The 27,003-nt window shown below is 42.8% G+C and overlaps 1 protein-coding gene across 4 annotated transcripts in view; it reads right to left on the reverse strand.

The window, feature by feature from the left end:
* Galnt3 (polypeptide N-acetylgalactosaminyltransferase 3) overlaps nucleotides 1-19,964 on the reverse strand; it is a 39,002-nt gene extending 19,038 nt beyond the window's left edge. The window contains exons 1-4 of one of the 4 annotated variants that reach the window (XM_060390306.1): nucleotides 9,576-10,205; nucleotides 6,507-6,673; nucleotides 5,025-5,648; nucleotides 11-183 (exon numbers count right to left, since the gene is read on the reverse strand). In XM_060390306.1, the coding sequence (XP_060246289.1) occupies nucleotides 11-183; nucleotides 5,025-5,539 (688 nt within the window). In that variant the 5' untranslated portion in view covers nucleotides 5,540-5,648; nucleotides 6,507-6,673; nucleotides 9,576-10,205. Of the gene's footprint in view, nucleotides 1-10; nucleotides 184-5,024; nucleotides 5,649-6,506; nucleotides 6,674-9,575; nucleotides 10,211-19,698 lie in introns of those variants that run through there. The other 3 variants (XM_021627080.2, XM_060390307.1, XM_021627081.2) reach the window with 3 other exon arrangements.
* Nucleotides 19,965-27,003: the final 7,039 nt, after the last annotated feature.

Here is a 27,003-nt window from a genome sequence, read left to right on the forward strand (position 1 = left end):
GCTTTCTTACCATCCACACTGGCATCGTCCACCAGAATGATTTCCTTCAGCAGTATTGCAGGCGAAGAGTAGAGCACACTGTGGACAGTTCTAAGCAGCGTGGACCACGCTTCATTGTGAAAGACTATTATAACACTGGTGGTAGGCAGGGGAGGGCAGCGCTTAAATTTTTGCTCAATACATCTAGAAAAAAGCCAAAGAGGTAGGAGAACAATCATGACTCTCATTGATTATTTCACTGTTGCGACGCCATTTCTACACCATTGCTAAGATTGTCATCATTGAATCATTCTCACCCCCAATGACAGCAACTGGGTTTCTTCCTATATGGAATGATCTTAATGGATTATAGATATAACTAGGTTAAAGCAAAGCTCTACAAGCAGCTCATTCACCCTAATTATGTCCATTGATATGGATGACAAGAGTTGAGTTTTCTGAACAGCCAGATTTTAGAAATAAATACAACCTATAAATGAAGCAACAAACAAAAACCAAATTTTCTAACTACTGTTTAATAAAAACCAAACTATTTTGTTTTCTTGCTTAAGTCACTCTTTTTTCTTGTTTTTGATTTAAAATGAGTAACTTCATTAGGCAAATACTCAATTTTGTAGAAATTATTTTAACTTAGATGTGAGCCTAGGATGTGTGTTTCCTAAGTATTTCCCAAGGTCTTTAATCAAATTACTTATATATGGACTCAATGGGAAACGAGCTCACCCTAAAAGCTAGTTCTTAGGACCATCACATGCTCAGGACTGCTAACCCATCTGGGCTACAGAGACCACTCTGAAAATGTGCTTTGCTGTTCAATTAAGACCTGTCCTCTTCAAGTTGTCTTTTAACAGGATACGTTTAGAAATTTAAACACCTGTACGTTCATGTTAAAAGGTTCGTGCTGGGCCAGTCCCAGTCATGGTGGTACATGCCTAAGTACCAGCACTTGGATGGCAGAGGCAGGTGAATCTCTGTGAGCTTGGGCTAAATCTGGTCTTCATAGTAAATTCCAGGCCAGTCAAGGCCACAATAATGAGACCCTGTCTTTAAAAAAAAATAAAGTATTGCACATATAACCATCTGTTACATTGATGTACACAAGGAAAGGACTCCTAAGTGGTCCTAACTTGGCTAATTAGTGCCACCATCAATTGCCTAAAAGCATTAGTCACAGATTGTTACCAAATTCATTCCTGTAACATTGTCCTCCTCAAAGCAAATGCTATTTCTAAAATAATTAAGACAGTGGGGTGACAGTGACTCAGCCCAGCCTCCAGCCCTTGAGATGCCAAGATGACCACAGTCACCAGCCTTTGGAGTGAGGTGAGGAAAGACTGAGGGCTTTACAACACCAGGGCATAAAGTTAGCTGTGTGTGATCTCTGCAGAACATAAGCTGGCCAGGCAACAGCGTCTATAAGGTCTCACAAATGCGGTAACATGGCTGTATCATTTCGGCAGCAGACGACACCATTTTTCCACTATTAAAAACAGTATGCGAACAAGCACTGCTGCTCAAACTCAAAGCGAAGTAAAACATTCGCTTGTGGAGACGAGACCCAACAGGCTTCAGTTGCTTTGAGTGGCCCAGTGCACCATCGCCAGCGTGGCAGCTGGGCCCGAGAACAAATCAAGCGCTGTCATGGAAAGCCTTTACAACCATTCCACGGTAGCAAGGTGTTTGGGATTCTTTACCAAAAGCAGGTCAACAGGGCGGAATGTTTATGGAAGAGGAAAGGAATTGGATCGGAGGAACCTGTGAACCTGTGAAGAGGACATGTCAGCAAAGCCGAAGGGAGATGGGGAGGACAATTAAAATGCACTACAGCCCAGATGCCCCTCAGTGGAGGAATGGATGCACAAATTGTGGTATATCTACACAATGGAATATTACTCAGCAATAAAAAACAAGGAAATCATGAAATTTGCAGGTAAATGGTAGGATCTGGAAAAGATCATCCTGAGTGAGCTATCCCAGAAGCAGAGGGATGCACACAGTATATACTCACTCATCTAGACATATAATATAGGATAAACCTACTAAAATCTGTACACCTAAAGAAACTAATCAAGAAGGAGGACTCTTGCTAAAATGCTCAATTCCTATCCAGAAAGGCAAAGAGGCTAGACATCAGAAGAAGGAGAAAAGAGGGAACAAGTCAGGAGCCTGACACAGAGGACCTCTGAAAAGCTCTGCCCTGCAGACTATCAATGCAGATGCCGAGACTTATGGGCAACCTTTGGTCAGAGTGCAGGGAATCTTAGGAAAGAAGTGTGAAACAGTAAGATCTGGAGAGGACAGGAACTCCATAAGGAGAGCAACAGAACCAAAAAATCTGAGCACAGGGGTCTTTCCTGAGACTGCTATTCCAACCAAGGACTATGCATGGAGATAACCTAAGACCCCTGCACAGATGTAGCCCATATGGCAGTTCAGTATCCAAGTGGGTTCCATTGTGATAGGAACAGGGGCTGTCTCTGACATGAACTGATTGGCCTGCTCTTTAATTACCTCCCCCTGAGGGGGAAGCAGCATTACCAGGCCACAGAAGAGGACAAGGCAGCCACTCCTGATGAGACCTAATTGACTAGGATCAGTAGGAAGGAAAAGGGGTCCTCCCCTATCAGTGGACTTGGGGAGGGGCATGCATGCAGAGGGTGGAGGAAGGGAGGGAGTGGGACGGGAGGAGGGAGGGAACCACAGGGGGGATACAAAGTGAGTAAAGTGTAATTAATAAAGAAAAATTAAAAAAATGCGTTATTGGAGGTAGAATGCTGCATAGAATTACAGCTAGTTACTTTTTGTAATATGAAATTTGAATACACTACTGAGTAAAAATAAAACATACACATACACACAGGCACACTTTATCATAATGACAGAAATAAATTACTAAATATAAATTAATATTTTAATACATAATAGTTTTATAAATCAACATGAATGAGAAGTCAGACTTCTGGAAAAACTCTATGGCATGGTATTTTCTTATATTATATAGAGGGAAGAGAATTTGGGGATTAAAGAATTTTACATACCTTTATTTACTATGTAGTCAATGAATACAATATTAATTAAGAGTTATATAATATTAAAATGTAACATACAAAACTGCACACACATACACACACACAATACGAGTAATACCTTATCAATTTAATCGTGAAGCTTTGCCCTCTGTTTAAGTAAGCTAGGATTTATTTGCCTAACAGGCAACCATTTATGTGAATTAGTAAAAATGATAGCAAAAGGGTACAGCAAAGTGTTGGTTATATCATTAATGGAAGTGATAAAATTTCTCAGTATGACTTTATAAACTGCAATCATTGTGAAATAATGTACATAGTAAATTTATGCTAAGCACCAATTCACATCACTTAAAATAGTGCAATCAAAGAACCTGCCACAGAGACTCTGTATTTACTGTAAGGTAATTTGTAAAATTCTGCATTTAAAAACTGCTTAACTTATCAATCTGTTCATCGCTTGGCTTTAGGGGACACTGGGCCCACATGACTGATGAGCCTTAAAAACATGCCAGTGAGTTTTTCAGAAAATGAGATTGTGTTAATACGGGTTATATTCAAAGCAAGATCCAATGGCCTTTAGCAACCCCTCCCCCACCCCTCCCACATACACAAAACGCTATCCAGAAGGCAGTTGAGAAGCAGATCTCCATCTCCCCAAAAATAACTGCTGTTAATATGCTCAACTGATTTTCTCTTCCTTGGTAATTAAATTACTGAACACTATTGTTAGTTTGCTAATGCTAGAATTAAAATACTCATCTTCAGCTGATAGTAACTGACATCTCAATGAATAAAAATTATGCTTAATGAGTTTTTATGAGGATTGCTTTTCAGTCATGAATTCCCCCGGAATTGGTAAAACGAGGTCCTGCATCTGAATCTACTGACACATGAGAGGACCTCTGTGACAGGAGGATATCTCTTAGAGCAACTGCATCTTCCCACATTTACTTTGAAGCAATGGGCCTGAGCCACATCAGCCAGAACAGAGTTACTTAGATGCACGCCTGCAATTTCAGCATGCAGGGATGCACGTGCTCAAGAGCAGGAGCTCACAAGCACAGATCTGGAAAAGTCTGAGAAAAAGAATAAACCCATTTACAAAAGTCTGTTTTTTGTTTGTTTGTTTGTTTTGTTTTTGTTTTTTTATTCAATGCCAAATGTGATCTGTTAGACCCAGAAAACAAAATACACAGTAGGTACCAGTTCCTCACTTGTGCTCTCAAAAATTCTTGGATGGCTCAAGAGTCCCGGAATTCATCTCACCTTTTGCAAGTCAAACATAGCATTTGTCACTTTACAGGTAGCAAAATGATTAATTAAAGGCACAGATAAAAATTCTGTCCAGTCGAGACAAGTATGTAAATGACAGCACTTAATAATAAGGAAAGTCTGTCTCTTGGTAGTCTCGGGGGCTAATTCTACAGGTGGGAGGATGCATCAGCAGAACTTTTGAGCAAGCGTTAGTGGTGGCAACACACACTCTTAAAAGAAAGTGTACAAAACAGGGAACTTACTGAGATACAGTCATGTCTTGGCAGAACTCACAAAGTGAGCAGCACACTTTACAAACCAACAAACTACCTGAGAGCTTTAAAACCTTGGCACATTTTAGAAAACATTTCTACTCCACAGCAAATCAGAGAAATGAAAACAACCCCTTCACCTCCTACATTTTCTATAAAAACCATCCAAATGTTCCTAAATAGATAAGGAAATTATGCCATTGGGGGGGGGGGGGTAATTTCCCCGAGTAAACATCAAACCTAGAATTCAGCTTTCTAATTCGGAAGGTACATTTCACGTCTTCACTGCCAGACCAGTGAGAGCTACGGCTACTCCACCTCAATAATTATAAATAAAAACAAAGGAGATACCCAATGACCAGCACTGGCTGATGCTCCGCTTCACAGCGCCTGCGGAATAAGCCCAGGTTAGTGCCTCTTCCGTGATAACCCTGCTGACAAAACAGTAAATGAATATTCTTCAACCTACTCAGGCGGTCGGGTGTCGGGTCCAAGGTCACGGTGTAAAGAAATCCTGTCGCTTGCAAAGGCGTTGAAACAGTGCTTCGTTTCCCCTCGCTCTTTCTCCTTCTGCTCCTCCGGGCTGAGGTGCGGCATCTTGAAGGGCTTGCCGGAGGCCCCCGGGGCGTTAGAGTCCTGAGGTGGGCGGTCGAGGACAGGTTTCAACTCCGCCGCCGTGTAGTACCCTGGCAAACAGGGCCTCTCGGGGATACTGAGGCTCTGCTTGACCGGCGCTCCGATCTGCATCTTTGGCATTGCATCCTTAATATTGTTTACAGCTTCGAGCATAAAGTCAAACATTTTGTTCTTGTTCTTCAAGCTTCTCTCCATCTTCGATTCTTCCTTGGAATATTGAACACTTACTTCTCTTTGCATTAAAATCAAAACCACTAAAAAGAAAAAGATGACTGCACCAAACTTCCAGAACTTTTTATGGTAGTGTCTCTTGATGTGCAATTTCACTAGTCGTTTTAGGTGAGCCATTCTGACATTAAAAGCTTGTTACTTGACAGATAGTAGTTATGTTTTCCTTTGTTACTTATACTTTTTATCATAGATTTGCCGGTAGAAAGGTTTCTTTAAGTGGTAATACCTATAAACAGAGACGATAGATGGTATTAGTAGCGATTCTTTCTTTTACTCAGGGAACAATTCATTACTTCAACCAACAACTGCACATCAACTGCAAAGCACTCTTAATAGCTTAAATAATACACAGACATCTTACCCTCAGGAAAATTAGAAAATAGTTATGGTAATTGACTCTCATCTACTGGGCCAGTGAAGGAATAATAATCTTTTGTGGTTGTTTTGTTTTTTGAGACAAGGTTTCTCTGCGTAGCCTTAGCTATCCTGGACTTGCTTTGTTGACCAGGCTGGCCTCAAACTCACAGTGATCTGCCTGCCTCTGCTTCCCTGGGTACTGGGATAACTTATAGGCATATACCACTGCGCCTGGCTTAGAATAAAACTTCCTTGCCAGGGGAAAACAAAACTCCACACTTCGTTAACTCTCTCAATAACTACTATGTGATATACACAAAATACTATATTATAAATATATTTTCAGACTCAAAAAAAATCTTAACTTGAATAGTTAAGATTTAACTTGAACCAAGGAGTCAAAGGACTTCACTAAGCGGATAATAAACAGGACAGATTCATAGGAGAGTAAAGTAATGTTAGCATGGACTGCAAAACATCCTCAACAGTGACCTTTTCTTGTACTGGGCGTTAACTTGTGAATAACCATCACTCCAGCTAAGAAGCTGCTCAAGCCGCTTTACCACCAAGGCAGCTGGCATTCTCTCCCAGATATGCTCACGTGACAGTATTGTGAGTCATGGTGGAATCACTCAGCAAGAAAAGCGAGAGTGTCTAAGTCACTGTTTTCGGCAGTTATTTCAATAGCTCCCACAAATAAAACGTCTAACAGCACAACAAGCCTTACTTGAGGTGTCTCTGGCCTCCAGGGTTTAAAAGGAAGAAGTTGGCTTGATGAAGGACTGTTTTCAATTAAGCATGAGAAAAGAACACCAGCTTCATGAGGGCCTAATGTGAGCCAATGTGAGTTGATGACAGCCTGAATCAGGCTGGAAGTTGATTTTCTTCACGGTGCTATAAAATGTGTAACGTTGAAAGGGCTCAGTATGTGACTCCATGCCATGCATCATTTATAGCCAAATCATCAGTAGGGGTGAGAAAGGAAAAATTGCCCGTTGTCCCCCCCCCCTATAAAATATTTAAAGAAAATGCTATTTATAATAGTAAAAACTAGCTTGGACACTTTATTCAATATTTTTTCCAAAGTTATTATAAAATTTAGACTAAGAAAAACACGTTAACCTTGGCCCCAAAAGATAGATACCTCAAGGATGATGTCGATTGCCTATAAAAGTGAGATTCCAATAAATCTGGGCATTTCTAGCTCCAGGAGCTTCATGTTCAAACAGAGTGACCTGGCGGGTTTTCACTTTTCGTTAGAAACTTCATCTAGCTGTATAATTTCCTATGTGCCAAATATTGTTCTAGGTTTGGCCACAACATTCCAGATAACCTTCACCCTCGGGAAACACAGTCTGAGCGGGGTCAAGGTAATACAGGGTAAGACGACAGGCAGAGAGAACAGGGGCACATGTGCTATGAGGACACGGAGACAGCAGGATTTACAGGAGTCTCAGGGGAAAGTGCTCGGGAATGACTGATGTGGCTGAACAGAATCTTGGAAGAATCTTGTCAATCTTTGGGGGGTTGACAAGGCGGACAGATGAGAGCTAGAATGGCTTATCTGAGGCTTAGAAGTAAGAAAGGCCATGGCCTGGCCAAGGACAGATATGAGGGAAGCACAGGTGGGAAACGGCAGATGAGACAGCGACGCCAGGTAGAGACAGGGTCACAGAGAGTCTGAACTTCTTCTAGGGAATCTGGAACTCACTCCTTTCTTATTATTTTAGGGGCTGACGATTCTGAGGGATGATAATAAGCAATCTTATGTATTAGGAAAACCAGCCAGCAAAGGCGACAGCAACAGAGGCAGGTACCAGAAGAGAGACATATTAAGGGTGCAGCAACAGGACTGACTGCTCAAGAGCATTTGGTAAGAGAATACTAGGGGCCAGGTGGGTACAGTGATAGACTTAACAGAGACGGGCAACAGTCCTGAGATTTGCAGGAACCTGCCTTTGGGCATCCTGGATTAGGCTGTTCACAAAGGAAAAGGAAAAAGTTTCCAGGACTGGCTAGGTGCTGAGGAACAGTACTGGCTTCTGAAGTCAAGTGCCCTTTTACTTATTTATTTTTTTTAAATGTGCAGCTGAGGCCAAGATGTCTTTTGTGCTGGATGCCTGGGACAAAGGGTAGAGAGCTGCTTCCACAAAGGGCCAATTGTTTCAAATCCCTGTGTAAGTCTGGGGAGCAGAGACTTAGGCTGGAAGGACATAGTCAAGTTCCGGAAAAAGGATGGAATGGGGAGAAGCCAACTCTAGAAAAGCTGTTCCCTGTAGCGACCTAACACTGGAGAAAGCCATGTCCAGAGTTTAGCAATGGAACAAGTGTGTTCATTAAGAGGCCTGAAGCCCGGAAGGGAAGCCCCTGTTATCCTCAGTGTTCTTGAAGCACTTTACCGACAGGGACGAGCACTGTGCCATTTGGCGCAGGAGAAACGCTTAGGAGGGTCTGCTCCAACATGTCCGACCAGGCTAGGAACCGAAGCACACGGACAGCAAACTGGTAAGGTGTGAAGGCTGTCCTTTCCACTATCCAGCCTTCCCCGTCCACTACAGGGCTCGCTGTTGGTCTCTGTAGATTAGGAGCACCGCAGTAGATCTGGTGCTGCAGCCACGCTGGAAAGCCCATGTGTGCACAAGCGCAATTCCTGTACACCGGGCCCACGATTCACAGCCACGGGAGAGGCACTCGGAGAGGGCTGCTGGCTGGCGTCCACGGGAGTGTCATTTTATCCCCGTGACCATTAAAAGCTTTCTCTTGAAGTCAAAGTCTTTTGGTGGATTTAGGTGAGACAAACCTTTTCAGGGTTCTGCCCCTTCGGAAAGGCTTAAATACATATCCTCACCAGCAATACTAGTCTTCAAGGCTCAAGTCTTTCCAGGCACTGACCATATAAAACCATTAGTAACCTCCAGTCAATTAATAAAGATCTATAGTCCCAGCCACCTCTCATCCTCTCATCCTAAACACAGTGGACAAATAAAATTCTTACTTATAAGAAAAATTAACTTTTTTTTTTTTGGCATATTTGACAACTAACAATGGAAGGCCTAAATTACACAAAGGCTCTTTTTCAGTGCTATAGGTCACTGCAAACTCATCTGTAAATCAGGTTTGAGGTTTTATTTTTTCTCTCTATCTAAGAACCTCCCCCCCAAGAAGTCCTAGGTATGGGCTGAAGACACAGTGATATGGTTTGGGAAAGTGTCACCCAAAAGGCTTGCCTGCCCTCACCCCCATTCAGAGGAGGAGGAATCCTGAGGAAGCTAAGCCTAACATAAGTGGAACTCCATCTGTTACTTGACCAGCTAAGTTGCTAACTTGATAGTTTCCGCTTCTAGGAATTGGTGCAGAAGTCCAGGTAACTTCTCTTCTCCAAAGAATACTCTCTAGTAAAGGGCTGTTGGTCCAGCTGGGGAAGAACTCTGGGCCTATGAACTGACTCAGGTTTGGAAAATGGCTGGAACTATAACTCTCAGTTCTGAAAAGCAAACCTTGCCCATCTGCTTCATTTGCTCATGACCTCGAGAAATCTGCCAAAAACATAAAACATCTCAGCTACTGGAGGTGACATGGAGGACAATGCTTTCTGATGTCTCTACACCCCGCCTTCCACTATGGAAGGTGAATCTACTTGTGTCGTTATTGCCTCCTTGTTTCTGCTGCACCGACTCCACTGAAATCAGGAAGCTGATCTCAGTGACCAAAAAGGGGCAACAGCACACCCCTTTGTCCCAGGTGCAGAGCTTGTGGGCGCATTTCACACCACCTTGGGGAAGGAATGTTGACTGACCCTATGGAATGCAGCTGCACCGGTGAGTGTCCAAGATGCTCCAAGATGCGCCTGGTAACGCAGAGAGGGAATCAGCCATTTCATTTATGCAGGGGTAGAAAGGCTCCTAAGCAAAAGGTCATTTCGGTCCATTCATTCTTCCTTTGAAGGCCCAAGAGGTTTAACAGTAAGACTTGTTGTTCAGCTACTTTCATCATTCTACGACCATACCCTCCACTCCTTCCTAGACCTCATGCTACACCTCTCAGTGCCCACCAGCCTGTAGGAGTGGATGTAAACTTTTCCTAGTCAATCCCTTCCTCCCCAGCTCACTTCCTTTCTTTTGGGTTGAAGACTGTATGACCTCTATTGTAACTTCTCAATGAGAGAGAGAGAGGAAAGAGAGGAGGAGAGAGAGGTGGAGAGAGAGGAGGAGAGAGAGGAGGAGAGGGTCATATTGTAACTTCGAGAGAGAGAGAGAGAGAGAGAGAGAGAGAGAGAGAGAGAGAGAGGAGAGAGGAGAGGAGAAGGGAGAAGAGGAGAGAGAAGGGGAGGAGAGAGGAGGAGAGGGGAGGAAAGGTGAGAGAAGGGGAGGAGAGAGGAGGAGAGGAGAGGGGAGGAGAAGAGAGGGGAGGGAAGGAGAGGAGGAGAAGGGGAGGGAAGAGTGAAGGGAGGAGAGGAAAGGAGAGGAGAGAGGGGAGGGGAGGAGAGAGAAGAGAGGAGGGGAGGGGAGAGGTGGGGAGGGGGAGGGAGGGGAGGAGAGGAGAGGCGAGAAGGGGAAAGGAGAGGACAGGAGGAGAGGAGAGAGAGTTAAAAATGCATAAATGAGTAGGTATATCTGTGTTCATACTAAACTGGTTTGTTTATTTGGTTTTCTTTTTTGTTTTGTTTTGTTGGATTATGTTTGTTTTTTGTTCAAAACCAGTCCGTGCAACAAATTTGGCCCAGGGGCTGAACTTTGCTGACTCTTGCTCTGAAAATCCTACAAGACCTGAATTTCTACCTAGTAAGTTTTCCCATTAGCCCTTCCCTAGTTTGACCGACCGAGCTGTTACATAATCAAATCCAATACTTCAAATCATTCATAGCATTTTTAAGATCAGGTGCAAAGGTGCCTAATATGAAACATAATATAGCTCCGACTGCTCCAATTATCTCTGGTATCCCTGCATTACCCTCTCCTGGTGGTTAAGCAATCAGAAGCTTCCTTCGTTACAAGTTTATGTTGGACGTTAACCAGTCTCAGGCTAGAACTTAACTGTTCCTCCAACAGCTGACCTCCCACAGGGTCATTTTCCTTAAGACCACGTGCAGGCCATTGTCATAGAGTGAGGCTGAGTATCTCTGTGTTGAATGCCAACTTCTGAGCAGGGTAGGGATGGAACTGTAATCCAGTAGGATATAAATTTAATTCCTCAAGCAATGGGTGAGGCCCTGGTGGATTTTATGCAGTATGATAAGGAAAACTGAAAGTTAAAATGATTAGCCTTGAAAATTCTACCGGATATAAATTATTTTTGGAGAAAGAGGAGGTCAAATAGGAGAGTAGAGGCAGTTATGGGATTATTAAAAATAATTTGAGCAAGAGATGAATAAAAGAGGAATGGAGATTTGGTAAGGGATTTGAGTTGAACTCAGACAATCAGTTGACAAGGAGTCTGAGAGAGTCAGTCTGAGCTGAGGATGACTCTCAGCTTGGTGAAAGGAACTCACTAACGAACTCAGTTCTAGAAGGAAAATTGTGTCATAGTGACAATTACAGAAAAACTTACTGTAGGCTATTTTTAAGAATGGTGACTGTCATGAAAAGAGTTGCAATAAAAATAAACCCTGAAGAAAATGTGTGAAGGTAGTAATGATTTTCATAATGCAGTATTACATAATGACTTTCTCAACTCCACAAACCATTTCCCAGGAAGCTGTATTACACAGAACAATAGAGGGAATAAGTAGGAAGGTTCACAGCATCTGAAAAATAGCAACTCAGGGATATCATCAGAGGGACATCACAAACAGAGGACGCAGAGCAGGACCATACATACAGTAATGGCTCAAAGCAGAACCAGAGGGTAGATAGAGGGGAACAATAATCTGATGCTTAGACTATGGAAAACTATGGAATACAAAGAAATCGGGTTCCAACTAATATATGGAAAAACTGGGCTAGTAATTAAACTGGTTAACTCCTAACCCCAGAGTTAAAAGCACTCTCTAAGCTAGCCATACGGCATATGCTGGTAGTATTAACTATTTGGAGGATGAAGGATAAAGATTACTTGTGTCAGAAGCAGTTGAGACCAACCTGGCCGATAGAGCAAGAAGACTCCATCTCAATGAAAAAGCAACAACAACAACAAAACGACACTTAAAGACTTGGCTGAGTGCGGTGGTACACAATTGCAGTCAGAACCCTCAGAAGCCCGAGGAAAGGGAATACTGAAAAATCCTGGACTACACAGTGAGTGCTAGGCCACCCTTGGCTTATATATTAGACTCTGTTTCAAACACCAAACAAAACAACCTCCAAAGGCTGGTTTGGATTTGTAGTGAGCAATATCTACATAATTATAATAAATAAATATTAGGGTGCACATAAAGAATGAGACTTCAGTGTTGAGGAAGGAATAGCGAGAGGTGTATGTGTGAGTGAAAGAGATAAATATTTACCTGCAGTAATGAGAAGTCAGCAGACAGCGCCAAATAACGACATGACAAAGGGCATTCTAAACATACTATTCCAAAGGTGAACACTGTTAGAGGTGTCTAAAGAGAGGGTGGACAAGTGACTGGAGACGTGCTCTTACAGTTGTGGTTCATTTAGCAGTCCTGTTTAATTTTCTTTACAGAAAACGTGGACGGAAGCACTGATCCATAATCAGACTTTCATGGCTCTGTGTCTTAGTTCTGAGATCTCAAGAACCTTCTAGATGGAAGTAACAGAATGAACTAACCTCTCACTTTTTTCTTTTTTTCTAAAAATACGAGAGAGAAAGAGAAAATAATATATACTTCACAAGTTGCTGTGAAAATTTAAATGTTACAAGCAAGTTGCTTAAGGTGAATGAGCAAAAGTAAATGGGGATAAATAATTACTACATAAATATGAATTATTCCACGATAAAATATAATAGCTATCGGTAAACAAAAGCATGGATTAGCATGTGGGGTAAATATTAAAGCTAGCCACCCTCTCTCTGAGAGGAAATTAGTTTTAAAAGTTGATGCTTACCTGAGTACCAAGTAGGTAATCATTCCTTTAGGAGGCTAAAGTTTAGTGCATGGTTGGAAGTGAGGGTCGTTGGAGAGAGTGCGGAGAAATTTCAGTTATGGTGAGAGGTAAAAATGAAGGGGCTCAGACTGGAACTTGAAGGCTGAGTATTAGCTGACAGGCCCAAAGGCAGGGAGGTGCTTTTACAGGCAGAGAGAAAGACACTTGGCAATGACCTAGGGGCAAGAAGAACCTGGCAGTAAAAGAGGTTGCCAGAGCTCAGGCAGGAGTGGGTGGGGTGGCAGCAGCTGAGTCAGGCCCAGACTTTAGGCCACATTAAAGGGTTTGTCTTACCCTAAGGGCGTGGAAGGGCTTTGAGAAGGGGTCAGTGTGGCCAAGTATTTTGAAAAGTCTCGTTCTGGATACAGTGTGAAGAACAAACCAGAAAGAAATCAGAAACAGTTCAGAAAGGCTGTCCATCACAAAAGTCCAGGAGAACAGTGATTGTCTTAATGCACCTGGAGGAAAATGTATAGATTTGGAGGACATTAGATTAAGAGATAAGATACAGAGGGTTTGGCCATGGACTAGTAAGAAATTTTAAAGGAAAATGGCTAATATCAAGTTCTCTTTTTCTCTACTTCCTGTTCCTGACTCCCACTTCTGGTTTAGTCTAATTACACTATACTCAAGCAAAACCTGCCCTCTCATAGTTTCTCACCAGAGTAATGTCCTCTAATAAGGAATATTTACAAACAGAAGCTGCATGACCTTTCAGGCACAAAGTTAACTTTCCACTTGTGAAAAACAAATCTAATGTGAACACAAAAGTCCCAAAATAACAGAATTCAAAGGAATGAGATGGGTGTAACAGCAGTCTAAGTTAAATGGGCAAATTTAATGAAACGCTTCCCCTCCCCCCCCCCGTCCTTGGTCATTTCCTAATGCTTTCCCATCACCTGTGCCCCACTCCCCTTTTTTTTGGAAACCGATACTGGGGATCAAACACAGGGCCTCCAGCATGAGAGGCAAGTGAAGTTCTACCACTAAGCTAAGCTACACTCCCAGCTGCATCACTTCACTCTTTCATATTACAAAACTGGCTTGCAGAAAATGCTTGCTTACTGTGCAAACCATCCAAGTGTCTGTGCATGTACGGAAGCTAACTCACCCAAAAGCTCCCACCTGGGGAGAACTGAGCACTACAGAAAACCTTGGATGAGCTCGGCTCAGGGGAGAAAGCAGTTCCAGTTTACCACCCCTGGGGTTCTGCTGAGGATGGATTTGAAGGTGACAAGACAACACATTAAGAAGTCAGACAGGAAGTGAGTATGCTGCCCTAGAGAAGAGTTGTTATCACTGATAAAGAGGAGAAATGGGAGAGGGATTTGTAGTGATGGTGAAACAGTAACATGTGAAGCAGACAGAGAGAGCGGGCTGATGGTTGCTATGTTAGCCTGTCTTACCTGGCCATGACAAAGTACTCTCTCTGTTCAGGCTAATTTGCAGACAAAAATCAACTGCACACGTTCTGGAGGATAAGGCGCTGGCAGATCCCATGCACAGAGGGCCCATTCCCATAAAGGACACAGTACACCCCATAGAGCTGTACTGCAAAAAGCTACCAGCTCTCCAACTGTCCTAGGTCAAATGATGGCAGAGCCCTCATGACCCAGTCACCTTCCACAGGATCGTTTTGTTTGTTTCAGGTAGTTTAAACTATGCAGCCTTGGTTAGCCTGCAGATTGCTATGTAAGACAGCCTGCCATTAAACTCAGAGATCCTCCCGTCTCTGGTCCCAGGATGCCAGGACTAAAAGTGTGCACACCAAGCTCTTATGTGTTACTGCCAACACACATGGAACTAGATTTCCATAAATGTACTTTGGAGGGACACAGATACTCAGGCGGTAACTATGTTAGAAGCCGATAAATCAAGGTTAAAAACAGCCTCTGTATTTGTGGCCTGATACCCAGATAATACTATAGATAATCCTATACTATAGTATAGTATCTATCTACCTATTTTTTTTAGACATTTGGATAGTGACATGCATGAGTCATATACCTAATCCATCGGGGCCTAGGGCAGTATTATCCAATAAAAGATGCTGAGACCTATAGCCAAACATTAGGCAGAACTCAGGGAGTCTTGTGGAAGAGTGGGTGGAGAAGGTGGAAGGAAGTGGAGGAGACAAGAAATCCACAAGGAGACCGACAGAGTCAACTAACCTAGGCCCATGGGGGCTCTCAGAGACTGAAGCACCAAACAAAGAGCATGCATGGACTGAACCTAGGTCCCCAGCACATATGTAGCTGATGGGCAGATTGGTCCTCATGTGGGTTCCCTAGAAAGTGGAGTTGGGGCTGTCTCTGACCAGGACTCTACTGCCTGCCTTTGGACCTCTTTCCCCTACCTGGGCTACCTTGTCTGGCCTAAATGGAAGAGGATGCATTCAGTCCTGACACAAACAAACATACCAGAGTAGGTTGGTGAGGAGGGGCTTCCCTTTTCTGAGGAGAAGAGGAGGCAGACAAGAGGGAAGAGCATGGGATCAGGAGGAGAGGAAGGAGGGGGTTTCTACTGGGATGTAAATTGGATAAATTAATTTAATTTTTAAAAAACCAGCGCTGTTTCTGTAGCAAGAAACACTAGATCAGTGGTATAGACAGCAGTTTCCTGACAGCTCACTCACATTTTACTCCAAATGAGCTCAAGTTTTGCTAACAAATGAGTCACCCAATTTTTGTGGGTAAGACATGGTAAAATTTCTAGCATCTATAGATAGACTACAGGAAATGAAACTTTTTTTTTTTTTGCTTGCTGAGTGATGAAGGTCCTGGTTTACACATGTGTAATCTCCAGTTATTATCATAAGTTAAACATACCCAGCAGGCAATCCTATAGTTAAACAAATTAGTTTACATAGTTTGAAATTCAAACAAGGATAGAGGAAAAAGTTACAGAATTCTAAGTCCAGAGAATGATTCTGGAAGTTTTGGTCCAGTTATCAGTAGCTATTTATGACCTAGAATTCTAAGTCTTACTTGCCTGTGTTTTACCATAAATTAATGTACTTTTCATCCTGCCATTGCTGGAACCAATCGAAATTTAATGTTATCATCCACACTACATTAATTATGTTTAAATTACCCAAACTCTATAATACCAATTATCCTGAATTAACCAGAGGCATAATGGATAGGTAACAGAAAATACTCTTTTCTTCTTGATCAGCTTTTAGACTAATAAATGGTCTGTTTATTCCAAATGTATTACTATACTTTATATACCAAAGAACTCAATGTATCTAGATGATTTTGGTATTAACCATTTTCAAAATATAAAATACAGCAATATTTTCTTCAAGAGAAAAGTTCCTTCCACCAAAAATGTGAAGGTAGGTTGACATTAAAAGTGTCCCTGAAAATGTTAATTATCCCCAATTAGAGTTTTCAAGACTATATTCCCACAAATCACTTAAGGATCTAATTTTTGTTTATTTGTTTTAAATATGGGGTCTCAGCTACATAGCTCTGGTTGTCCTGGAACCCACTACGTAGACTCTATTAGCCTCAAACATGGCTGCCTCTGCCTCTGCCTCTGCCTCCCAAGTACTTGGGTTAAAAGTGTATACCAATCCTAATCTAATTTATTGATTTATTTCAATAGATGTGTTTATGTGTTATGCATATAGGTGTTTTGCCTGCATGTGTGTTTGCACCACAAGTAGGCGGTGCCTGCAGAGGCCAGGAGAGGGCATCAGATCCCCTGTAAGTGGTGAAACTGCTGGGAGCAACCATGCGGGTGCTAGGAACTGACGATTTTTTGGAAGAACAGCCCATGCTCTTAACTATCAAGCCACAGTTCAGCATTTTAGTCTAATTTGTGAGTCCAGTATCTTATGGGAGAGAGGAAGTGATTCCTGTAATTCATCTCTTATACCTGTTTCATAATAAAGGTAAAAATGTTAACAAAATATATATACATATTTACAGAACATATATATATATATTATATGTATATATAAAAATTAGGATATACATTCCCTAACAAACTTTTTTCATAACCCCCAACAGAATTATAACTCAGGTATAAAAGTTATAATAAAATTAGTACTGAGGTAGGAGTGGAGGGAAAAAAGCAGAATAACATGATAATTGTTATCATTAAAATCTCACAAAAACATTTCTATTTTTTTCCTGTTCCTAAATATACTAGAGCATCAGAACCCTTTTAAAGTATAATACACAATGAGATTTTGTATAGCCCCTGATATTTGAGAGATTAATCTAGTGTCAATACTGTAGAGTCAAATGCTTATGTAGGAGTTCAATATGATTTTATAAAATATTTTATTTGTGTGTATCTGGGTACGTGTGTAAGCTTTTGGAACAATGAGGCTTAAAACCATGTACATTCACAGGAGAGCACCACCGTAGCATTACAGGTACCAGCCATTACCCATTAGCTGACATGAAATGAATCTAGCATATAAAGACAAAAAAAAAAAAGCATCCATGTCCTAAGGTTAGACATTGTTTTATGAAACTCGTTTCATTAATGTACATACACCCTCACTAGCAATACTATTTTATGAAACTCATTTCATTTCTGCACATACACCCTTAGCAGCATGAATTGAGTTGAAAGAGAATATTTCAAATTAGAGGATTGTGGGTTTAAAAAAAAAACTGTTTTTACAGTACTGGTATTAAGGAAGTGTGCTTGAAACCAAATGTCTAGATTATTGCAAGTGGATGGAAGACATTGGGTCTATGCCTTATAAAATATGGCTTAAGCCAATATAATAAAAGATCAGAACAGACTAATGTCATCCAAATTGGCTCAAAAAAAAAATAACTGTGTCTCTGAAATACCAAAAGGGGATTAAAAGTCTCAGTCCACATGGGACCATCAATACGCACGTGAAAATCCTCAGCCAAGGGAAAGCATGATGGGCCTCAATGAACCTCCACAAAGCAAGGTGGAAATTGGACCAAACTAGAGCTGGACAGAGAACAACTGGCTAGCCTATAACTCCAAAGTCCTTACAAGCTACATGAAAGTAAGGAAGATAGCCATCTTGTGATAAGTGAGAAGGAGAGCGGTGATAAACAATGATATGGAAGCCCTCAGTGAGCCCACCACAATAATGCTATCTCTCTTGCAAACTGCAGTTAGATTGCCCTTCTGGGCTGCTGCCATCCAATTGGGATGGGTTGACTGGGTGGCCATGGCTGGAAGGGGAGGGCAAGAAGATATTCTAATGCTCTCAAGGCTTCATTATCCTAGTGTGGGAAAACACCCCCTCTCCCCCAGTCTTTTCCAGATAGAAACCAAAGCACCTTTGTTATCACAACTAACAAGAGCAGGTAACTAGAGGTTAAAGTTAAGATGGCCTGACGATACCTGCCCAATGGCCAGTGAAAACTAATATTCAAACTTTAGGGGGTAAGACCTGCTCGGTATTCAAACAGCACTTAGCACATCAGTTTCTCAGTATGGAGACAAGACTGTGAGGGCAAGTGAGGCTCTCGAAAGGCCTTGCTTGAATTATTGTCTGTGTATAGTTTTTGCTTGTTTGCTTATTTTTAGATTTTAACTGCATCTCATTTTTAAAAAGACGTACCGCCTAAAGCATTTTAAGTTAAATGGACAAAGGTTAAACTAAACACACATAGGGACTGGACTTACTATCTATTATTAAATTTGTCTATGAGAAAATGTGTTGGTTAAAACCATATTTTAAAAAATGCTTGGTAGGAATACACTGCCCAGAATGTTTCAACTAGCATGTATGTTATGTTTCAGTTAATGTTAAAGGGGAAAAAAAATTAATTACAGGGTGTGGTTCTGAACTCATGTCTCTAAGCAACAAACTCCAAGTTAGATGATAAAAGTTCAGATTTTTCTCACCACCAGAAACTCTCAAATCCAAATGTTGTAACTCCCTGAATTTTCACAAAAAGAATTCTAGCTCAGACCGTTCCTTACCTAGTGTAACTTCAATAGCCAGTCATAACTTACTAACATTTTCTTAAAAAAAAAAAAAAAAGGAAAGAAAGAAAGAAAAGAAAAGAAAAAAGCAGAAGGGGGGGGGCAACTTGATGGAGTTCCCAAAACAGAAGAAAGGAATTAAGTCTGTGGTATGAGTATTTTCAACCTTAATTCTTGGGCTTCTGAAAATCTTAATTAGGTAGACAGGAATTTGGGCTTGGCACTCCCAGGTTCAGACGTGGCAGGATGCTGAAACAAAGTTTTTTTTTTTTTTTTTTTTTTTGAACCTTTGAGTCATGCACACCAGATCCGAGATACACTAGTCCTTAAGTCAACAGGTCCTCAAACAGGAGGGTGTGCAGCTGGTGAACCGCAGCTCTGTTTCCTCCTGCCACGAAGTCCTGAACTCTGCCACCTTCAGCCGGAAAGTGGGCGCAGCTCCGGCTCCGGGAGTGCACCCGGAAAAGTGCAGGGCGCGGGATGCCCGCGTCCCGACCACCGAGCGCCTTCCAAACCGGCCGGAAAGCTCCGAGAAGGCTCGGGCTGCCGCGGTTTCCAGCCTAGCACCGTCTGGGCTCGGCGGGGAAAGTTGCCCGGCCCCGCCACAGCCCTCCCCTGTCGCCGGTTTGGCCCATTCGGTACCCGGGAGCGGGCAGACGACCTCCTCGCCCAAGTTGGCGAGCCCTGCGCAGCGCCTCCGCGGGAGACCCGCCCTCCCGAGGACCGGCCGGGGGACCAGGGGGACTTTGTGGGACTCCGGCTAGAGCCTCGCCCCGGGGACTGCGGGGGCACACTGGCGACAGGCGTGACCCGTGTCCCCGAGGGGGGCAACTGAAACCCGCTCTCGAGACCGCGTCCAACCGGCCGCGGGCAGCTCCGGGGCGGCCCCGCACCCTGTCCCTCGCCGGGACCCCGACCGGCTGGACGCGGGCTTACCTGGCAGGTGGGCAGGGCAGGGCGGGCGGGAAGCGGTGGCCGAGCCCGGGGCTCTGCCCGCCGGCCCGGAGCCAAGTGCAGGTGGCGGCGCCGGCGACTCGGGTGGCCGCGGTCACCTCGGCCGCTCGGTTCCACTCCTCCTCCGCCGCCGCTTCCTGCCCTCCCGCCGGGCCTCCCGCGTCGCCGAGCGAGGCCGCGCCGAGGCTCCTCTTCCCCGGCGAGTCTCCCAGGTGAGCTCCCGCCGGCGACGTCGGCAGGGGCGAGGCCGGATCCCGCGCCTGCGCGCCAGCCCCGCGCCCCGCCCCGGTCCTACCTGTGCGCTCCAGGTGAGCCGCGGACCGGCCGGCCGCGCGCCGGGGCAACTCCTCCGCGGCCCGCGCGCCGCCCTCCTGCCGAGCCCCGCGGCCGCCGAGCCTGCGCTGCCCCGCGCGGCGGCCACCTGGTACCCAGAACCCGCAGGCGGGGGACCCCGCGGAATCCGAGCCACACTCCCCCCCCCTCCCGTGGCTCCCCTGCCTCTTCGCGTGGTCCAAACCCGGGGATGCCACCCCCTACCCCCGAACCCCTCGGGACCACGGTGGGACCGTGAGGCTTCCTCGCTGGGGCTCAGCAGCTTGTCACCAGTTAGGTCGCTGAGCTTCCTTCCCCTATAGCCTTGATTTCATCACTCCACTCACTTGAGCGCAGCTAGTGGTTTCCGTTTCTGGCCGCGGGCGCTAGGGTAGGGAAGCCTCGCGTCCCAAGGAGGCGCCTCCCTCTTCCAAAGTGGAGCTTCTGGTGTTTGGTCAAGCTTCGCTGATTTGAGGTCCACCTCCACCCCCTCCTAGGTTGCGATCTATTGCTAGACAAACCAGTGGCCACGGGAGAGGGGTTAGCAGCGGCGGCCTCGGGAGAATCCCTCTGCCAGGGTTTGGAGAGAGAGTTTGTGGTTTCCTGGAGAGGAATTGTTTTCGCTGAAGAGTGGTTTAAAAGCCTAACATCTATTCTGCAAGGTGAGAACCGACACTCTGAAAACATGTTAGGTTGTGTCAGGGTGTTTAAGGTGCTTGAACCGTGTTTTCCCCCCTTTCGTTTTCACTGTACCTTCTGTTCTTGGGACACCCAAAACCAGGACTTCAAATTGCTTTTACACATTTCTATCAACTTGTTATTTGACTATTCTCAAAAGTATGTAGGGGAGTGGGAAAGCAGCTAAAGGCTGTCGGGCAACATGTATGATCATGTAGTGACAGGTTTCCTATGAAGAGTAACAGAGGCCTTCCTCCTACGTTTTGACACTCGGGGAGCTTATTCTCCAGCTTGCGTGTGACCTGGGACGAAGGTTCAAAATCGTTAGCAACAGCATCAACAGGTGTTAGTTTTACTTGGCTTATGTGCGACATTCATTTTAATACGGTACCATTTCATAGTTTCACATCTATAAGATAACCCCTTGTTTTGCATACTTCTGATTGTTTTGTAGGCATCCGGGAGTTTTTGTGAGACATTTTAGCATCAGCATTTCAAAGCATTTTTACGTTCCTCCTCCTTCCCCTCCCGCCTGAAAGATTTAAGAGACACGTGTATAATATACCATGATAACTTTCCGTCGTGTTTCCGTAGGCCCAGAACTAAACACATTAATTTCCTGAATTTGTTTTCCTTTGTTGGGTCTGCATCTTCTTTTGCTGTTTGTGTTTCAACGGAGAGAGACTGGTGCTCACCTTTGGGGGGTGGGGGGGCTGGAAGAAATCCTAAGCATATAACCACAACATTCCTATCCCCTTGCTGTGCCCTGTCCACCCTCAATGAGGCGGAACTCTCATTCCTCACCAGGAGGATAAGGGTGACGATTTCCAATGAGAAGAGCAGAACCAGAGAAGACGGTAGAGGATGGAAATCTATAGTCACAGGTCGAGAGGCAGTGATGTAAAGACTAGTCATATCAGAAAGCAACTGGGAAGAATGTCTAGGGCTGGCTGACCAAATTAGGATGAGGGACAGTAGGTCCAGAGTTTCGAGATGAGCGGGCAGGAAAGATGTGAAAGGTGTTCCCGACCTATAGGAAGAAACTCACCGCCAGTTTTACAGTGACAGATGGTGGCTAAGTCATCAGTATTTCTGAATCTAGCATATTCCGCCTCACACAGTATCTGAACTATTGTTTCGTATCCTTCTGAAAGCAAAGTCTTGAAATTAATTAAAAAAATTTTCTTCCTCACACTAAAATTAAAAAGCTACAGGCCAAGAAAAAAAAAAAAAACAACTATTATTGTACTGCAATGTTTAACATCCTAAGTCTAATCAGCTAAAAGAATCTTGGAATACCAGTCTATTCAAAATTATGAAATGAAGCATTTATTTCATAGAAGCAAAATTAACATCTCATCATAAAATAAAATTCAGGAGGACTAGTGTATACATATGTCTCTGTAGTTTGTGACTAGAGTTTAACCATTTCTGTTACCAAGATCAATGCTTGATGTGTAGAAGCTTCTTAGGAAATATATGCTAACTGAAAAAGTCACTCTAATACCATGAAAAAAAAATGCATAAGGCATCTTGACTACAATATAGATGCAAGGAATGGCTGGCTTAATATCACATATAGAGAAGCAATCCTGGGCAAGAGAAAGTAATGGGTTGGGTGTCTAAAGGACATGGTTTGAAAAACGTCCACTGTTCAGACACCTTTCTTTTATAAGACACTATGTAAAGCACCTTCTACTCCCACGGAACACATTCCTTTCTGCAATGTGAAATGTGAGTATGTTCAAAATTCTTTTTCAGTCAAATTCGTCTAAATGCCATACTGTGAGAGTCATCATGAAAAAAAAAAACTTACATAAAATAATGGACAAGGAAGAAAAAAATTGAAATAATTCAAATAAAAATTAAATTAATAAAAATTAATTCTGAAAAATAGTATGGTTTAATAAATAAAATGGGGAACTTGTGCCCAACATGCTGTATTTTTAGCTTGTTAATTGTTTAATTGCTGATTCAACAGGACTTATTCACTGTAGTTTGAAACATATGCCTTGGCTTAGACTTTAGAACAGTTTTACCTCATGGAATCCTCCTTCTGAGCTCACTGTCTAACTGAGAGATTTGGCTCAAAGACCAAACAGATTGAAGTAATTTCTAGCAAAAGGAATAAAAGAGCTGAAATCCTATTGAAGAGAACAGTGGTGGTATGTCAGCAAAGTGACACAAATGTATGAGCATTTTAAAAATAATAAAGAAGCATAATCTGATATTGTACTAGTCAACACGATGAAATCATCAGAAGTACATTATTCATGTTTGGACCTGTGGAATTCTTACTGTATGCATTTTCTGACTTGAGAAAATTATCAGAATGACTATCCCATTTTGAAAAAAATGTAGACTCTTCCATGAAGCCATTTATTGACTTAGATATCAGCAGAACTATCTAGTTAATCTTGTTTCCTTGATGATTGGCACATAGTAGGTGCTCAATAAATATTTGATGAAATATATTGAATAAAGAGCAGAGTTTCAGGCTTTTAAGCATTAGCATAAAAGCAAAAAGAAGTGCTGTGCTGAGTCAGACTAATATTTGATCTAGCTAGCTCTGATTCCCGATGGTGGCACAAAAGGACACTTCATAGAAAAATATGATAATGGCCTTGCATGATGTTGACCTCTGAGATCTCTTCCAGGTATTCCTGGCTTATACTTCTTCTAGACTGACCTTTCTTTTTCAGTGAGTATTCTTCATTGCAAAAGAGTTCATACTCACTTTAGAAAGATTTTTTTTAAAGCTAATAGAAGCTACTTTTTAAAATATTAAAAATTGTTCGTATTAAGATTCATCTGTGTGTGTGTGTGTGCGCGCGCGCGCGCGTTTGTATGTGTGCTGGATATTGAGTTCAGGGCCTCTTCCCATAACAGGCAATAACTGCTCTACCACTCATGTCTCTTCGGCCATTTTCTATTAAATTAATTTCCAGATGTTTTATTATTGAAGACATTGTGAAAGTAGAACAATGAATATAGAAAAAATCATGTTAAATAAAAAGGCGAGATAACATGGGGATTTGTTCTGCAGCCACAATTCTTTTCTTTAATGTAACTTCCTGAATCAATAAATTCATTTTGATATCGTTTCAAGTGGCTGTCCCATATCTCTTTTTCTGGTTCTGCCTGTCAATTATTGTCGTACAGTGAAGGTTGCTTGCAAACTCTGCCTTTTCAGACAGTTCTGAAATAAACAGAACCTTCATCTCTTAAAACACTGATAATGCTTTTCTTTCTTTCTATTAAGACAGCTGGTGGGTACCACAGAAAGAGTATAAGGATTGGATGGTATGGTGGGAAAGATACTGAGGACCTTAGATTATAACCAAGAAGTTGAAGAGTAAAGCACAAAGACTTTATTCTCTGAAAGACAGAGGTGGACTTGTGAGACACTTTCCACACCAAGGACTAGTCAAAGAGGTGTCATTTCAGAAAGTATTCTGGAAAAGAGCTAAACCAGGAGTGATATCAGATTTCTTCAGCAGTTACCTCAACTTTGTAGTCAGGATCTTAGGCTTCATTGGAATCTGATGTGTTTGGTTCATGGAAAGATGGTATCTGTGATCCTTTGAAAGAGAATGGTCCCTGTAGGCTCATAGATTTGAATACATGGTCAGGGAGTGGCACTATTTGAAAGTATTAATAGTTGTGGTCCTGTTGAAGGAAGTGAAGTGTGTCACTGGGAGTGGACTGTGAGGTTTCAAAAAAATCCCTTCCTAACCCAAAGTCTTTTGCTTTCTGCTGCCTGCGGATCTGGATGTAGAACTCTCAGTTGATCTCTGAGCACCATGTCTGCCTGCATGCGGCCATGATGATAATGATAAACCATTGAAACTATAGGAAAATTCCAGTTAAATGATTCTTTTACATGGTCATGATATCTCTTTACAATAATGACTAATACAGCAGCCAACACGGCCTGTGTGGCTTTGATGGTTAACTTTGATTGGCAGTTTGATGGAATTGATAGTAACCATGGTAACAAGTCCTTTGGAAATGCCTGTGAGGGATTTTCTAGATTAGGTTGATTGAGATAGAATGGCCTACTGCAAATGTAAGCAGTGTCATTCTATGGGCTGGACTCCTGAACTTTTGTGAACAAAGACAAGAAACAGTATTCATTCCTCAGCTCTCTTCCTGCTTCTGCAGCTGTGGTGCCTTTGCCAGAGTGAACTATATTCCCTAAAACTTTGACCCAAAATAAACCCATCCCCCCCTCCTTTACTTTCTTAACTTGCTTTTGACAGGCAGCATGACAAGCAACTAATGTAATTGCCTGAATGGTCTTATGCATGTCTTAGAAAAATGTCATCAGTGTGTATTGTGGAATTCCATCCTCCAAGGGGATGATACAGCCATTATTGTCTTGAAATCAGAGTAATTGTGATGATTCAATCTGGAACCTCACAAGAACCAGCCTGGCTACATTCCTGAGCTTCTCTCCAGCCATACATAACACTATATGTTGTCTTGAGAAGTGCTAGAATATATAGAAAATGGAGTGCTGACTAGACTATTGGAACTTTCACGAGTGTTCCCCTATGCTAAGTTGAATTTTGTTCACGAATCTGACCAAGGGAACCTGGGTTACCTTTCAAACCCATTCTTCCTCTTATAAGATACATTCTCCTCATACAGTGTAATATCCTGTCCCATTAAGTATTTACTTCTTCCACCAATAGCCATCTCTCCTCGGTCGACCACTGGGATAAAAAGTAACCTAAAGCTTTGCCTTTGAATGTGTGTAAGACGGCAAATTTAATACAAATTCTTCATGCTCCAATATGTCAGCACAGTCTTCACACTTTAACTTTACTATTCCTTCCACCAAGAGATGCAATTCATTTTCTTCACTATTGACCTTTTAGTATCTGTATCATTACCTCAACCAATAAAATGTGGTGGAGGTACTTTTATGAATTGCAGAACATAAGAGAAACATTTTACCTTTTTCTTTATGTTCCTTGGAATGTACTCGTGAATTGGCTATGCCCCAAACAGTGTGGAGTGAGAGAACATGTTGGGGGGGCAGGGATAAAAGAGGTAGAGAAGGACATGGAGAGAAGGAGAGATGGGGGAGAGAGACCCCCTCTATCCTATAAGTTCTAATTGAACACGGCCCCCCTGCCAAGTGCCAGCTGAGTACAACCTAGTGAATCACTGTAGGCTATTTGAGCAGCTTACAAAGTCATGAGAAATGTTAATTTGTTGCTGGTTTAAGCCAGCCCATTTGGGGGTTCATTTTAAGTACTTACGGTTGATATTTCAACAGACACAAACAGAAAGCTCCTAAGGGGCAGAAGATTGATGTTATTAGAAGGAGAGGAGGGCCGGCATTGAAAGCATGCCTGTAACACCTCACAGTTTCAGAGTATCACGCTCAACTGCCTAGAGCACTGCTTGCATAGACCAAGATGATCAGTAAAATGAATCTGGCCTTTGAAACCAGATTGGCAAGAGGATGCTGAGAGAAACAAAAGGAGAAGTTGATTTCATTGACCCTGCCATGGCAAGAAGTGAGCCCGTAATGTTTCACCTTGCCTAATGCTGAGTAAGAACAGAGAGCATCTGATAGTATAACAATACAATGTGCCCCCGAAAGACCTACCAAGCTCCCCAAACATATCCAGTTTCAGGCAAAATTATTTTTGCAAAATAGTTTTCATCGAAAGAGAGTCCTGTCCTTTCATTTATCTGTTGTTTAGAGCTATTCTGGTGTCACAGTGACAGTTTTAAGCAATTGTGACAGAGACCACATGATCTGCAAAGTCTAAGATATTTACTATCTGCACCTTGAGATCTCTTTGGTTTAGAAGAAACACAGGAAACCGAGAAAACATGCTTCTCATGTGATAACACAAAACAAAATAAACTATGTAGACATGACCAAAGCCACACCAGGACCAGAGCCAAAGCATGACATCTTGGATGCCAGTGATGGCTTCAAATACTCATCACTCTCATTGTAAACTCACACTAGGGAGGATTTATGAACTGCAGCTGCTGAGGTTTGATTACTACCTAGTGTAGTAGAGAAGGATGTGAGAAAAAACAATAATCCTTAAGAATAGACATAGACGGCTTGAGAGATGGTTCAACCACTAAAGTGCTCGCTGTGCTGTACAAGCATGAGGACTTGAGTTGAATTCCCCACATCCACCTTAAAAACAATAACAAATCCCAGAGCGTCTGTTTGCACTTCTAATCCCACTACTGCAGAGGCAGAGACAGGAAGATCTCTGGGGCTTGCTGAATCACCGAATGAGACTCTGTCTCAAAATA

Source organism: Meriones unguiculatus, chromosome 8, assembly GCF_030254825.1.
Source record: "Meriones unguiculatus strain TT.TT164.6M chromosome 8, Bangor_MerUng_6.1, whole genome shotgun sequence".
Classification (NCBI taxonomy): domain Eukaryota; kingdom Metazoa; phylum Chordata; class Mammalia; order Rodentia; family Muridae; genus Meriones; species Meriones unguiculatus.